This window comes from Maniola jurtina, chromosome 9 (assembly GCF_905333055.1).
Source record: "Maniola jurtina chromosome 9, ilManJurt1.1, whole genome shotgun sequence".
NCBI lineage: Eukaryota > Metazoa > Arthropoda > Insecta > Lepidoptera > Nymphalidae > Maniola > Maniola jurtina.
This window is the reverse complement of record NC_060037.1, coordinates 6,848,064-6,864,326: the sequence shown is the minus strand read 5'-3', so window position 1 is coordinate 6,864,326 and position 16,263 is coordinate 6,848,064. Positions and strand designations below refer to the sequence as shown.

General features: G+C 33.9%; 2 protein-coding genes across 7 annotated transcripts; one reads left to right on the top strand and one right to left on the bottom strand.

The window, feature by feature from the left end:
- Positions 1-788: 788 nt before the first annotated feature.
- LOC123868107 (sodium/potassium-transporting ATPase subunit alpha-B-like) lies at positions 789-15,706 on the bottom strand. Of its 3 annotated transcripts, XR_006796587.1 has the most exons (19): positions 15,432-15,706; positions 15,115-15,264; positions 14,875-15,047; positions 14,161-14,331; positions 13,831-13,960; positions 12,981-13,217; positions 12,615-12,830; positions 12,515-12,535; positions 12,032-12,222; positions 11,737-11,908; positions 11,497-11,645; positions 11,212-11,413; positions 10,671-10,825; positions 10,364-10,550; positions 10,014-10,253; positions 9,397-9,585; positions 9,068-9,185; positions 8,386-8,976; positions 789-800 (listed from the first exon to the last, which is right to left on the bottom strand). XR_006796587.1 is itself a non-coding variant. In XM_045910469.1 (18 exons), the coding sequence occupies exons 1-18, from the start codon at positions 15,577-15,579 to the stop codon at positions 8,862-8,864; spliced, it is 2,964 nt and encodes a 987-aa protein (XP_045766425.1). In that variant the 5' UTR covers positions 15,580-15,706; the 3' UTR covers positions 7,476-8,861. The 3 variants fall into 3 exon arrangements, 2 of the variants coding, with proteins under 2 accessions (XP_045766425.1, XP_045766426.1); XM_045910469.1 differs by lacking the exon at positions 789-800 and having other exon boundaries at positions 7,476-8,976; XM_045910470.1 differs by lacking the exons at positions 789-800; positions 12,981-13,217 and having other exon boundaries at positions 7,476-8,976.
- On the top strand, positions 904-5,888 carry LOC123868108. Of its 4 annotated transcripts, XM_045910472.1 has the most exons (7): positions 904-1,127; positions 1,229-1,261; positions 1,635-2,134; positions 2,498-2,653; positions 3,574-3,667; positions 4,521-4,605; positions 5,541-5,715. In XM_045910472.1, the coding sequence occupies exons 2-7, from the start codon at positions 1,246-1,248 to the stop codon at positions 5,575-5,577; spliced, it is 888 nt and encodes a 295-aa protein (XP_045766428.1). In that variant the 5' UTR covers positions 904-1,127; positions 1,229-1,245; the 3' UTR covers positions 5,578-5,715. The 4 variants fall into 4 exon arrangements, with proteins under 4 accessions (XP_045766428.1, XP_045766427.1, XP_045766430.1 ...); XM_045910471.1 differs by lacking the exon at positions 4,521-4,605 and having other exon boundaries at positions 906-1,127; positions 5,541-5,888; XM_045910474.1 differs by lacking the exons at positions 1,229-1,261; positions 4,521-4,605 and having other exon boundaries at positions 907-1,127; positions 1,668-2,134; positions 5,541-5,888.
- Positions 15,707-16,263: the final 557 nt, after the last annotated feature.

The following is a 16,263-nucleotide window of genomic DNA, read 5'->3' as shown; positions in this document are numbered from 1 at the left end:
AGACGTATTTTTTGTATTATACATTGTTCAGTATCCTCCGGGGAATAATATAGTTCCTCAAAATGTATCGTATTTACGCAAAACTATTTTAATAGCATCCTAAAAACCCCCGCTATTGTACCAATGTTACCCATTGACACTGTACTTATTCAAGAATGATGACACTACGAGGACATTAATCAACAAGCTATATGGTTATGGCAGGGTTATGGATCTTGGGGCCGGTAACCTCCCCGGGTGCCTGAGTGTTGCGGTGTTGAATGAGGTTTCATCACCCATCCAGTCATTGGCTGCCCCACCGGTCTCTCGCTTGTCCAGTTTGGTGACGGGCGAGGGAGATGTTCAGGATGGGGAACGTGGAGAGGGAATTGCCCTCCCCGCGAATCGTAGCCTTCAAGAGGACCTGTGATGGACACGGTTGGGTCCGTCGTTCACAGTGACCGTGTGACAGTATGATCCTCAGGTTGGTTGGCGTGCTGTGGTTTTGACATAAACGGTGTTTGGGGTCATGTAGTGTCCCAGTGGTAGGTCTGTTGAGGTGGACATTCGCTGACGGAGTAACGAGGTGTTGTCGGTCCCTTTTGCTCCGCCATCAATGGTGGGATGAAATTTCATAAGGTTTTTAGTCGGTAGGAGTCCGACATAACCATTGTGACCGGTGGTATCCATTACGGATTTTCCTTACGATAAAAAGGATCTTTGCAAAAGTCTATGAGATAACAATTTACTATGTCAGTGGTAAAAGTGGATACCTACCTATTAACTATGATTCTACCACATATATTCATCAAAATAAACATCTGTGCTGTGAGATGAAATCTTGTCTATGCATGAAATGAAATGGTACAAAAAAAGTCAATGTGCCAAAGTCATGGGAATGTCAACGTCAACTCTGACCTCTGTCGAGTTCGAGATTTGTCATTGTCAATGTTGATCTTTAAAGAAAAAATCGAGTTCAATCGAGTTGTTTCTCATATAAGAGTACGATAGTTTTTGTTTCTTCTATGGTTTCTGCGTTTTGTTTGACTTTATTTAGTTATTAAATTGGTGATAGCAATAATCCACGTCTCTGGTGTAGTGAAATACCTAACTAAAATTTTCTTAGAGCTTCGCTTTAGGAATACTTGGTAAGCTAAATCAAATAGTTTGTTTTTTGTGTACCTATTCGTTTAAAAACCCCAAATAACTTATCTGCACGTCCGCTTTACATCTCATTTCTTGCATGCAGCCTTTTTTGAAAAGGAGATGGAGTCTCAACCAGGTTTGTAATAGAGTAAACTAGTCTATTGTATTTGTACATACCTACTCCATGATACTCCTTTACTAATTTTTACACACACGTTTGCACTGATAAGTACATACATTTCGCGCCTAGACTCTAAGTAGATAAACAACAACATAGTTGTCTGAACTGAAATGTTTCCATTATTAAATTGTGATGTGGAACAATCTAAGAAGTGCCTCCTAGTAAAAACTTATTTCTATTTACTATAAGTGAATTAAATGGTTATGAAATTGTTTTTCTAATTTATTAATGGATTCCAAAAAGTAACACTAACTCTAAATAAAACACTCCTGTCATAAATATGTTTATTGTTTGGCATATTTTAACATTAAAATGGTTGTTCAAACAGATACATTTAATGAGTCTGTGTCAACGATCTTAGAGCGCAAAGTTCGTGGCTGGCTGAGTGGAGTAATTGATGACATGCGACGCAGCAGCCCAGTGCAACAATGGCTAGACTCTCTACCGGCCGAATCTGAAATAGAAAACCAAAATGGAGTGGAATCATTGAACAATGATAACCAAGATGAACAGAATACTATATCCAAGGACTCTGATACAAAGTCTAATGAGAATAAAGCTGAAGAATCAATTACGGAGAATACTGTGATTGAAACTAACCATGAGAACATAAAAGACACTAATGATGAAGTTTTCCATGGTGAGAAGTGTTTAGATATTCCAGAATGCAGAGAGGTAGGAAAAAGAAAGTCTTTAGAAAACCCTGCTCTGATAAGTACCCTAAAAAATAGGAATGTGAAGAAGAAGCTTCAAAGAGACCAGTCTATTCAATCAGAGGGCTATGCACCAAAATTTAAGAATCCATTATTTAGAGATCATTCACTACAGGTAAATGTTCTTTTTAAAATAAGTTTATAACTTGTTTTAGAGTACAAAATGTAATGGCTATACTCAAGTATTTAGTTGATATAGTCGACTCCTACTGGAGTATCTCCTAGTGGAGTAGAAACCAAATACAACTTTGAAAAAAAATTATTTTTAAGTGATAATTCCAGTAAAGTTAAATTGATTTTATCCATTTGTTTTTAAATAAAGAGTAAATCATATTTATATTGCCAAATTGTCGGTATTAACAGTTATTACTGCTAAGGTTAGACCCATTCACAATCTACTGACACAGATAGTGTGCAAAAATACAGGTACATAGTTTATTTAGATATTGCATATGTAAAACTATGATATTATTTTCAGTCTGATGGCAGTGGATCAAGTGGAAGCTCAGTTTTAAATGTATTAGGAGCTAGAAAAGTTGATGCTGAATCTGTCCTTCTTGGTCTAGGATTTGGGCCAAGTGAAAAACAACAGAAATTACAAAGGATCCCAGATAGATTCCTCATACCATCAAAAGTAAGTAATCCATACTTCCATACTAATATTATAAATGCGAAAGTGTGTCTGTCTGTCTGCTACCTTTTCAGGGCCCAGCAGTTTAACGGATTCTGACAAAATTTGGTACAGGGACAGCTTATATCCTGGGGACGGACATAAACTATCTTTTAGCATTTACTTCAAAAAGCAGGAGGTTCTCAATTCCTCTGAATCTTTTTTTTAATGAAACAGCAGAATATACTTACTTTAATACTTAAATTAAAGTGACATGCACAAATTATAATAATGTTAGATAAATACCTAGAAGTAGTTGTCCTCAACCAATTGTGGAAAATCACCTCATTAAAAGTGTGATTTTAATTGCCCTCCTAATTAACTACAACAGATGAAATGATATGTTAGATTAAACAAATTATATAAAACTGTGATAAGGATTTGCGTTGGGACTTGTTGCCAGTGTATTTATAATAAACTACATAATATTATTTTAAACAAACTATGTAGATGATGCTGTGATTTATATTTTTTTAATTCTGAAGTCTTCAAGGTAGGGACTCTTTGAGTTCTTGAGATCAAAAGTAGCCTAAGTTCTTTAATTACATGCCTAGGTCTTTAATTAAATCTTCGAAACTTCACATCAAACAGAGGGATCTGTTGCGACGTGATTGAAGGGCAAACCAACAAACACACTTTTTCATTTATAATGTCAGTAGGATTATAAAATCAGCACTAATATTGCCATTGTTAAAGGCTGACTGCTGAACCAACAGCACGCTATAAATTTTAGAGCCATCTTTTACAAGTTAACTTTTAAAAATGCCTGAAGCATAAAAAGTTGAAATATAAGTTGTTTCATACTGATAAGTTGTGACAAACGATTTTTACATTAAAACTAGGATAAGTATTTGTATTTAAATGTATAAATATATTCATTACAGCTTAAAGGAATAAGCACAGAACAATTCATTAAAAATGAGCAGCATTCAATGCGCATGCACGATTGTGGAATCTCTGGATATAGAGGCCTTACAGGTAAGCGAATTGTTTTATTTATATATAAATAAATACAGACAAATCAAATTATTAAGAAAAAAAATATAGGTATAATATTAAATAACCAACTAATATTTATTTTGTACACCATCTTTTAACTAAATTAAAAAGACAAGTCTAAATGTATTGCTACCACTTTAAAAATGCTTCCTGCAGAAAATGACAGATACATATTTAAACACTATGGCTGGCACCTAAATTCAAGAGTCTTTGTCTGTCGTTTTCTTATTACATTGGTAGGAAAAAGATGCGAGCACTCTAAAATTTAGTTGCTATCAGAACCAGGACCAATGTCAAAGAAGTAGGTACTTGACAATGTAGGAAAATATTGTTTGAAATTAAATTTCCTTGTACACGCAGAATTTTGATAAGGACTAACTTTTCCAAGGTTATTAAAATGTTCAACTTAATGCTTTAGAGCTACACACTACGAATTTTTACAACGATGCAAAAACGGGCGACGGCATCGCGCTTGCCAGTCTTCGCCATTGCATCGATGGAAACTCACTTTTGCATTTTGTATTTTATTGTTTGCATTGTAACGTTATACACGCAGAAATTTTTATAGTTATTTTCCCGAAGCGAAATAATTTCCTCATGGTATTACAATCGATTTATAAGTATAAAATACGATACATGTAAACTACAAAATAATGTCATTTTTCTTACACAAAAACTAAAATACCTCTCTGATTTATCTGAATAATACCTATCATTTTACATATTATAATATCATAATCAAAATTTATCGAAATGGGATCATGGGCGAAGGGATTTCCTAACAGCTTGTGCTTAATACTAATAAAATTGTTTCTACTAAATCTACTAACAGAACACTGTACGCCTGTCTGCCGTTTCATGAAGCCTTTAGCGACAAGCTATCATAAACCATATCAAGTTCCAGAAATAGCTGTTCAGTAAGTATCATAACTAACTAAGCCATATTTTTTTAATTTACTAACAAAAGCGCCTGCTTGATTGACTAATGATGGAAGAATATTGGAAACATTTTCTTGTCTGTTGTTTATTTTGGTAAGATTTTGTTTTCATCACATTATTTCTGTAAAAGAAAGGATCAAAATTTGTAATTGAAATGTAGTGTTTCATGTAAATACGAGTTTAGTATACTGGTTTACCTTAAAAAAACCCCGACACAAACCTCTATAAGAAAACTAGAAAAGAGCTTATAACTTTCAAACGGGTGAACCGATTTTCTTCGATTATAGCTAAGAACACTCTCGATCAAATCCTTTCAAACAAAAACAACTAAATTAAAATCGGTTACACAGATACACACTTCAAACTTATAACACCCCTCTTTTTGGGTCGGGGGTTAAAAAGAGGCTTAGGCATAAAAGCTATAAGCTAAAAGTGTCTTCAATCCCTGTGCACGTCAATGCTTTAAACATTTTTTTTCACTTTTCTTACAGAGCTTTTACTGTTCTTATTCTGTGCTTTGACGGTGAAGGAAAACTTAGTTCTCACATGAAATCTGCCAATTGTCTAAACTGTTCTTATTCTGAGGAGAGATCCGGACTCGGGCTGTGTCAACACTAAGGCTGGCCTTGCACAGGCAGCTCGAGTAGTTAGCCAGTGATCAAAATACACCTACTGCTCGAGCAGTCATTGATCGACAGCTTGAAGCTGCCATTGATAACTTGCTAACCGCCCGGAGCAGTCGTAACTGCTTGAGCGGTTCCGAGTAGTATGCAAATAAAAGACTGTAGTTTACTAGGCAATCGCAGCTTGGAGCAATCCCTCATGACTGCTTCAAGTTGCCCATGTATGGCCGGCCTTAGTGGGCTGGTGATGGGTTACTGATGAAATTATTTCAATAATAATTGAATTGCAGGGAATCCTCATGTTCCACCGTCGACAATTGTAGCTAAGATAATGGAGTGTATCCTTCAAGACGACGTGTGTCGTGAAGAGGCGTTGATGAAGGCGCGCCATTCCATCGCCGACATGCGCAGCTCAGCCGCCATTCACGCGCACCTGGCTGCACGGTTACGAAGTACTTAATTTTTTCAATAATACCCTCCAAAATTCTGACCAATGTTTATATTTAATTTACAGTTTTAGATACCGACACATTTATATTTATATGTACACACTTTTAATTAATGCTGTATTTTAGAATTAGATTTTAAGGTTAAAGATCTTCCTATTGTTTTTTTAATAATACCCTCCAAAATTCTGACCAATGTTTAATGTTTATATTTAATTTTACAGTTGTAGATACCGACACATTTATATTTATACATACTTTTAATTAATAATATACTTTAGAATTAGATTTTAAGATCTTCCTATTACTTGAAAGAACTGCTTCGAAACTCAAGTTTTTAAGTCTGTTCAGTTTTGTCTTTGCCAAATAAAATTAAGTAACTTGTATTGTAAATTGTAATGTAAATATGCCAATATTGATGTTGATAAAAGACAAAAGATTTGCAATTACAATAACGGCTAATAATCCATAAATAATTAATTATTATAATGCTCTATCATGAATCTGTGGTGTCTTATGTTACAGAAGGGCAATATTTCAAATTAATATTGATAGTTTAACTATTCATGAGTTTGAAAATACGGCAACAATTAATTATGAATTGAATTTGATTTTATGTATTTATTTTTGATATTTTTTTATTATTTTGTTTTACTTTTCATCTAAAGTTCATGTTTGTAAAGGTTAACAAGAAAATTATATAGTTGGATATCATATTCTAGATTATTTAACAGATTTTCCTTATTAGAGTAAACCCACGTATGTAATTTAAAATAATGGTCTTTTATTAGTATTAAGATTTTCGTTTGTTATAAGAAGAATGAGGAATAATTAAATACAATTAGCTATATCTAACTTTTCACTCTTGATAAAATGAATTTAAACAAGTAATTATTTTGTTTAACATACTATGGATTTTAAAAATATCCCATAATTTGTACTTGACCAAGCTACTTAATGTCAGACTGATGATGAAATCTCAATTACTTAAACAATTTATTTTAAAGAAAATAAGGAAAATAGCTTAACATAAATACATAGTATATAGAAATATACACACTGAGTATGTGACAATTTAATATACAAATGAGAGTAGAATTTTAGTTTAAAAGGTTTAAAAAAAATTATTAGTAGAAATACTAGTTAAAAATAAAAGTACTTAGTCGAACGAAAATTTTAATTTTTACGTAATAGATTTTGCTCACAATCTTATCTTTTTTTTTGCATTCAAAAGCATGTTATTGACATTTGACAGTGAACCAGCGTGATACATGCGATATATGCATGCACGTGATTATATTGTATTATGAGAGACAATGTTTTTTGTGACCACTAAGAAAATATAACAAACAAATTATAAACATATCAGAAACTGTCTACAATATCGACACCAGAGTGTGTTCTTCTCTGCATAGTATAAATAAATTCTTTCCGCCATCCGTACGCTTAGATCTTTTAAACTTGTAAATCAATGGATAGAGTGATTCAAGAGTAAGGTTTAAACATATAGTTTACTGTTTTGTGTTAATTTGTTGAAATATGACGATAATAATATTGTTCAAGATGTCGAAAGAAATCAAGCCGACTGAGAGTTTTTATCGAAAATGCTGTCATTTTCTTTTGAAATATAACACAAGTGTAAATTAAAAATTTATAACACCCCCGACAAGTGAAGGTTACAATAACTAGAAAAGAGCTGATAACATTCAAACAGCTGAACCGATTTTCTTGGATTATAGCTAAGAACACTCTCGATCAAGCCACCTTTCAAAGAAAAAATAAACTCAATTAAAATCGTTCATTAGTTTAGGAGCTACGATGCCACAGACAGATGCACAGATACACGCGTCAAACTTATAACACCCCTCTTTTTGGGTAGGGGTTAAAAAGTACCGTTTGTGGGCGCACTATAATATACACTGCCGTACAATGATGTATAGAGGCGGCTATTTGACGGCACATGCGCGCCTAGCCTGATACTTAGTTGTGATCAAAGAATCTTTGTTCATATTTTATTGTAAATAGGATAGTTCAATTGTTAGTGTATTTCTTAGTTTATGTAATGTTTTAGATTTGGCTGTGTTAAGTAATGTCATAATAATTATGTTGATTGTGTGTAACATTTATCATTCTGCAGAGATTTTTATAGCGTACCTAAATAAAAAAATGTTAAATAATATATTACTAGCTAATAGCTATGTATTTAATTAGGTTTAATAATTATTGCAATATAATACACATTTCTTATCTTTAATATTTCTAAAAAACATCTACTTTCGAATAATTTGAATTTTTAACTTACCTCTGTTTTTCTTAATGTCTTTATTAAAACAAAGCTTTGAATTAAAATATTTATTTGATATTTCATATATAAGGCCTTATTATGATTTAGGTACAACAAAACATTTTAATATCTACACACTATATTCATATTCCATGACTTTAGTCTGACGAAAAGTAATAATATGTTTAGTAATTTAAAAGACAAGAAATATATTATGTGTATAAGTACCTAACCTGTGCCTTATTCAAAATATATAATTATATACTTCCCTAAAAATAATAAAATCAAATTATTAGTATTAATTTTTATATTATAACTATTACAATACAATATTTAAATGTACATAAAAGTATCCATTGTTTGCTCATTTTGTGTTACTATAAATATAATAAAAATAATAATGACATCTACATACAATATTATTTTATGCCTTGTTTAATTATTGTGTGAAATGATTTATGATACAGAATATATTCTTATTTCATGAATAATGTATTTTATTAGAATTTAGTTTTAGAAGACCCAATAGATGCCTGATTAAATAAGTATAGGTACTAATTTAAATTACAAAAACAAAAGTACATGATTAATTTATTAATTTCATTCTTCAATAGGCCGATTTTTCAATCGCAAAATAAGTCTTATCGCTACATAATGTATGATGGGTGTAACTGATAAATGACAATTTTTGTTCTGCAAATCTGCTAAACTGGTAAAATTCGTAAGTTTTTTGGCGATTGCAAAATCAGCCCTTACCTATGAATGCATAGGACATTTATTATGCATACTTATATATTATTATTCATATTATTGTCTCCAGAGTAAGTTGTTTAATGTAATATCCCCGAATCATAATATTATAGTCTCGAAATACATTTACACTAGTAATATATCAGTTTGTTAAACCAACGACCAAAGTTCTGCCTTCTGATACAATATTTCCTGAATTCGTCAAATACAAACATAAATGCCGCAAAAGGTAGCGCCAAAAACCACCTGCAAAATTATTGTTTTATCAATGTTCAAATACATAAATAAAGAAATATCTAATAGTACCTACTCCTATACACAGTTTAAAAATTCTTACCATCTTAATCGGAGAGGATATGTGCGAAAAAATGTATTAACACCAGGCACATAGCACACCGCACAAGCAAGCATTAATTCTACCAACAATCCCATTTTCAAAACGTTGTTTTTCATACCTAAAAGTTTTCAAAAAAAATCACGTCCATCACTCTATATTCGGGAAATGAAGTAATTTTTGTAAAATATGCATTAAAAAAATATACTGCATTGATCCAAGAAAGCTATCATGCTGGTTATTTACTTGTACCTACTGATCTAGAAAGTTGTCTAAATTATAAAATGATTCTTGCTTTTGACTTATCAATGAAGTTTTTAAAAACTACTAACCGACATGGAACAGGGAGTTGTATCTGGTTTTACAGATAACGCCATTCATCATTTGCGTAATGACAACAGCCACGAAGTAAGCCGCCTGACATGCCCTCTCTAATTCTTTCCGCTCCGCATACGTCCATTCTTGACCTAGAGAGTCCTCGACGTCACTTACTGCCTCGTTGTCCCATCGTTCTCGTATACCTTCAAAATGTTATTGGCTTTACAGAACTTGATAAGCTAAATTGATAAATATAAGAAGACTAGAGGATGCCCGCAACTTCGTCCCCGTGGATTTAGTTTTTTATAGATCCCGTGGGAACTGTTTGATTTTCAGGGATAAAAAGTTGCTATTCCGATTACAGGGACGCAAGCTACTTCGGTACCAAATTTCATACAAATCGGTTACTAAACCGATTTGTATGAAATTTGGATGGGTCTTTAGGGATCCCGCGGGAACTCTTTGATTTTCCGGGATAAAAAGTATCATATGTCCGTCCCCGGGATATAAGCTAACCCTGTATCAAGTTTCGTCAGAATCGGTTACACTGTTGGGCCGTGAAAAGGTAGCAGACAGATAGACAGACAGACACACTTTCGCATTTATAATATTAAGTATGGATAATTATTACCAAACAGACTAGAAGGATAAAAGCCATGTTCAGCCATAACGATGAAGTAGGCGAACATGCCGGCGGCGAATTCAACGAGGCCAAGATGTCCATATGCTAGGCGCAACATGCTAGCTGACACAAGGGGATCAGAGGTTCGAGGCGGTCGGGCCATTACATCTTGTTCTGCTTGCTCGTAGGATAATGATACTGCTGGCCACATGTCAGTCCCGAGGTCCACACATAATATTGTCATCACCCCTTATAAAAAAGATATACTAAATATTAAAAGTTCAGAAGTGGGATTCTTTATCCATGTTTCTATGAAGTGGTCTTATCATCAAAAACTAAAATCATTTACAAAATCATACCCAGCGGTAGTGGAATGGAGAAGAGGATAAACATTAACACAGGAATAATTTCAGGAACGTTCGATATAAGGATGTAGCAAACAGATTTTTTTAAATTATCGAATATCTTTCGTCCTTCTTCTATCCCAGTTACTATTGTCGCAAAGTTGTCATCCATCAAAATTATATCTGCAGTTTGTTTGGATACCTGTATTTCAATAAATATTTCTAAATCTTCATGATGCGATGTAATTATCAAATAATACCTACTCATATAACGTACCTAATAGTTGAGTTTCTTTATGTTGCATTAAAGTTTTCAACTTACTTGCGAGCCAGTTATTCCCATGGAAATTCCTATGTCTGCGCGTCTTAAGGCCGGTGCATCATTTACACCATCGCCTGTTACAGCTACTACCCCGCCTTGTCTTTGACATGCTTCAACAATTGTTAGTTTTTGGGTTGGAGAAGTGCGCGCAAATACTACAGAATAAAATAAATTCAAAATTTAAAAACACCCGACACAAAACTCTAAAAAGAAAATAACTTTCAAACGGCTGAACCAATTATCTTGGATTATAGCTAAGAACACTCTCGATCAAGCTACCTTTCAAACAAAAAAAAAACTAAATTGAAATCGGTCATTCGTTTAGGAGCTATGATGCCACAGACAGATACACAAACACACAGATACACAGATACACACGTCAAACTTATAACACCCCTCCTTTTGGGTCGGGGGTTAAAAACAAATTACTTTCTACAAACATTTCATAAGAAAATACAAAAGTTGTTTGGTCGTTAATTGTATGATAACTACGTGAAAGTTAGTAATTGTAATTAAGTACCTAGATTCATATCCACTTTACCTATTTCGTAGTGTTTTTCCAAAGTTAAATATAGTAAATCAGGCGTCATATTTCTCAGATCAGTACCAGTGACAACATGACAATCGGGTGTAGTGGCAATACCCACTTCAGAAGCTACGGCTCGAGCAGTGGCTGGGTGGTCTCCAGTCACCATCATCACTCGTACTCCTGCTTCGCGTACACGTTGTATTGCAAAGCGGACCTTTTATGGTTTTGTATAGTTAGAATTATTTCAGTTTTCATTTAACTAATATTTACCAAACTTAAATTGCTCGTCCTAATTACCTCCTCTCTAGGTGGATCTTTTAAACCAATGAGTCCCAGAAACCGCAGGTTATCAAGTGGAAAATTTACGTTTTCTGTATCAAACTTATAATCTAATGGGAATTCTTCCGGATCTAAAACGCAATCTGCGAATGCCAAGATCCGTTCACCTGTAAACACGATGCAATGAAATCTTAAATTAGCTTAGCTTTTTTTTTAGTAATCTTAGTATCATATTTTTATAATGGTTTATAGAATTACCAGTATTTGCCAAGTTCTCAATTGCTACGTTGGCAGCTTCTTTGATTTCGGTACTCATATCTGTTATCTCGTTGTTAACAATAATTGACAAACATCTAGAAACTATGCACTCGGGGGCCCCTTTTATTACTACAAGAAATTTCGAGGTAGATGTATCCAAATGAACGCTAACCTATAAAGCAGATTTCAAAAAACAAGTAAATTCATACTTAATCTTAGGTATTTTAAGACTTATCAACAGGCAATGAATTATACAAACTACTTTGAATAAGATATAATCAACTTTCTAACTTACTTGATACTTATTCACTGAATTAAAAGGAATTTCGGCGACTTTAGGGTACATTTTCCTAATAGCGATAGGATCATCAAAATTTATTAAGAAGTTCAATATAGCTTTTTCCGAAGCATCACCGCGCATAACTCCACTCGAAGAAACAGATGCGTTGCTGCACAAAGCTCCACATACTTTTAGGGAAATGAATGCTATCAAACAAATACCTTTTTCTTTATCGTGTCACTAAATTAAACTCTATATTAAAAAAAAATATTGGTTGTCTGTAAAGTCGGTTTACTGACGATAGTTGAACGTGACAACAAAGGCCGATTGTGCTTCTTTGTCGCTCGTTCCGCGCTCTCGCTTGCACTTCAAGCCTTACATGGAACGCCTCAGAGCGAGGTAACGCCGCATGAGTCATGTTTTTTCGTGTTATAATAAATAAATAATTATAAGACGTTGTCACTTCAAAAATGTATTCATAAAATAAGGTATAGGCACCTTGATTGTTTTGTAATGAAGCTGAAAATATTGAATTTGTTAATAAATTTATTGCTAAATCATATGTACGTCATCTAATTTACATGCAAAAATATCCTACAATCGAAATCGTCGTCCAATACTGAGTACGTTTTATCCGGCATCCAAATATGACGAACGCACATTTTATTCTCCGTTAAAGTGCCAGTTTTGTCAGAACAGATTGTTGTACAGGCGCCGAGTGCTTCAATTGCTTCTAGATTCTTTATAAGACATTGTTTTGCAACCATGCGTTTTGCTGTTAGCGTCAAAGAAGCCGTTACAGTTGGTTGTAATCCTGACGAAAATCGAGAAGAAGTTAAAGTAAATTAAATATTGCACATACTGTGCATCTTATAAGAATAGTGATGACACCAGGAGTAGATTAGTCATTACTCATTAGTGTAGGTATGCAAGATTACAGCAACGTAAGATAAACTATTCTAACCTTCAGGAATATTAGCAACAATAATTCCAATGACAAATACAGTTGTTTGCATAAAAGGATATCCAAGTGCAAGGCTGGCACCGGCGATGAAAACGCCTAAACCAATTGCCCAGGCAGACATACAACGCATGAAACGGCGAATCTCTCGAGACAATGGTGACGGAGCGGGTTTTAAACGTGCAGCTAGCCCAGCTACGCGACCTAAAGCGGTTAGATCTCCACAGCATATAACAACTCCTTAGGGGGAAAGAAAGAAAAGAATAAAAATTTATTTATCCACAATAAATAAAGGTAAAGTGTAAAATTTGGATGACCTTGCGTAAATTAAAGACTTAAATAATAACGACACCCAAAAAACCGGCCAAGTGCGAGTCAGACTCGCGCACTGAGGGTTCCGTACTCGGGTATTTTTTCCAACATTTTCGCGATAAATCAAAAACTATTATACATAAAAAAACAGAATTTACAGGTAAAGCCCTTTCATATGATACCCCACATGGCATAATTACCTTACTTTGAAAATTGAAACACATTTCAACTTCTTTTTAATGATGTAACCACACTTTCGCGGTTTTCAGATTTATTCCTGTACTTATGCTATAAGACCTACCTACCTGCCAAATTTCATGATTCTAGGTCAACGGGAAGTACCCTATAGGTTTTCTTGACAGACACGACGGACGCACGGATAGACAGACAGACAACAAAGTGATCTTATAAAAGTTCCGTTTTTCCTTTTGAGGTACGGAACCCTAAAACATTACTTGTATTCACAAACGATGCTTAGTATAAATAAATAGGTACTTGAACAATAAGAAGGCGAAAAAATGAAATGAAAACTAAGAAAGACCTTTCGCCCATCCTTCTACGCAAAGAGCAGAAGAGAATGCGACGTTGGGCGATTCCAATATGTTTGGCGTGCCATCTGTATTACTTCGCGATACTGCTATGCATTCGCCAGTCAATGAGGAGTTATCGACCTGGAATTTTCATATTCAAAATATAAATCAGTAGATACCGGTAAAGTCAGGTTAAATAAGCAGACCCTGGTTAAAATGCCTAGAAAAAGTATTGAAATAAACGAAGTAACTTACTATCATGGAGTTGTAGAAACCCCCTAACTTTATGGTTTAATGGGTCGACCACAAAAGAATTTAAATTAAAATATAAAACTAAATACTTTAAATCCTTTGCTTTCAATGATTCGTATATCCGCTGGTATAACATCACCGATTTCCACATAAACTATGTCTCCTTTGACTAAATTATGCACTTCGGTATCCGTAGTTAATACACCGTCCCGCGTACATTTCGCGTACATCGGTATCATACTGTTGAACGTTTTCAAGATCTGTAGAACATATTTTGATTTGCCTAAAAAAGTACGTACCTACCTTCTTCCTTAACTAGTTAGGTAGGTATATACCGACTTTACTCCTAAAAATTAGCAACCAAAACCAAGCCAGAACCTTCAAAATTACCTCTAAAGTCCATTTTTAACCCCGACCCAAAAATAGGGGTGTTATAAGTTTGACGTGTGTATCTGTCTGTGGCATCGTAGCTCCTAAAGTAATGAACCTATTTTAATTTAGTTTTTTTGTTTGAAATGTGGCTTGACCGAGAGTGTTCTTAGCTATAATCCAAGAAAATCGGTTCAGCCGTTTAAAAGTTATCAGCTCTTTTCTAGTTACTGTAACCTTCACTTGTCGGGGGTGTTAAATTTTTAATTTACACTTGCGAATTCGGTAATTAATTTAACAATCAACTTATTTTAATAATTGGATGAAAATAATTATGATAGATAATTATCAAAAGACCATTGCGAATCACTAAACTTTAAAATTTCAAAAACTTGTAAGAATAAATTTAATAACTAAGTAAATTTTTTACAAACCTGAGAACTTTTGTAGTTCTGAAAAAAACTGAAAAGTCCGCATATGAGGTCTACTGCTATAAGTACGCATCCTAGATAAAGGTTATCAGGGCGAGGATCTGGCTTCGTAGATAGTTCTATTAGATATGCGGTTAGACATAGTATAGCACCAAGCCATATTACAATTGAAAATCCTGAAAACGTATGTATAAGTATCTTTAAACATTCCTTAAAAAACAGTTTTGATCAATTTGGACTTACCAGTACATAAAGATTTGAATAGTAAACGTGGCCATAAAAACTGTGTAGTTGGTGTGAGCGTGTTTGGGCCATAATACTCCAATAACTCTTTTGCTCTGTTATTAGTTAAACCATTTATTGGATCTGTACCCAATAAGGTGTAAAGATTTTCTAAAAAGTTCAAAAGGTATAGATGTATTTGTCGTCAAAGTAGAATAATTAGTTTAATTTTTACTGTTTTGCAAGTCTATGGGTTTAATTTTCGGCGTTAAGAACATAGGATACCCTAATGGTTAAAATAATAAAATTAGTAATTAATAGTATATTGTTATGCTTACTAAGTGGTATCAAATGAGTATCGGTCTGTATCTCTTGCTTTAGAACACTTAATCGAGTAGAACTTAGATCCCTAGATCTTAAACCTCTGGGATTTGTAGGGCGGAAAAGATCTGATATCGAAGATAAACTAGAACTTTTAGAATTCATGATTTTTTCTAGTTTTAAATTCCTAAGATATTTTATTTATAGGTAAAATATGAACCTAATCAAGATGGTCGAATCGCGAACTAGACTACCGCGACTTTATAAAGTATAAAAATATTTCGCATTTTATTTGTTTTTAAGTTTCCGTACCTCAAACGGAAAAACGGAACTCTTATAGGATCACTTTGTTTGTCTGTCTGTCTGTCCGTCGTCTGTCAAGAAAACCTATAGGGTACTTCCCGTTGACCTAGAATCAGCAGGTAGGTAGGTCTTATAACGCAAGTAAAGGAATAAATCCGAAAGCCGTGAATTCGTGGTTAGGTACATCATTTAAAAAAAAATGTGTTTCAGTTTTCAAAGTAGGATAATTATACCCAGGGGGGTATCATATGACAGGGCTTTACCTGTATATCCTAAAACAGATTTTCATTTATTTTTATGCATAATAGTTTTTGACTTATCGTGCAAAATGTCGGAAAAATTACCCGAGTACGGAACCCTCGGTGTGCGAGTCTGACTCGCACTTGGCCGGTTTTTTTTTAATACGAACAGCAAAATTCGTAATACAATCTCATTGCGAATAAACACTGTACCTTTACAGTACACCAACCAACCACTGTATCTTTATAGTAACCAACTCAGTTATGCGTTATGCCTTCATAACGCATAACTGAGATGGTTCCTGCG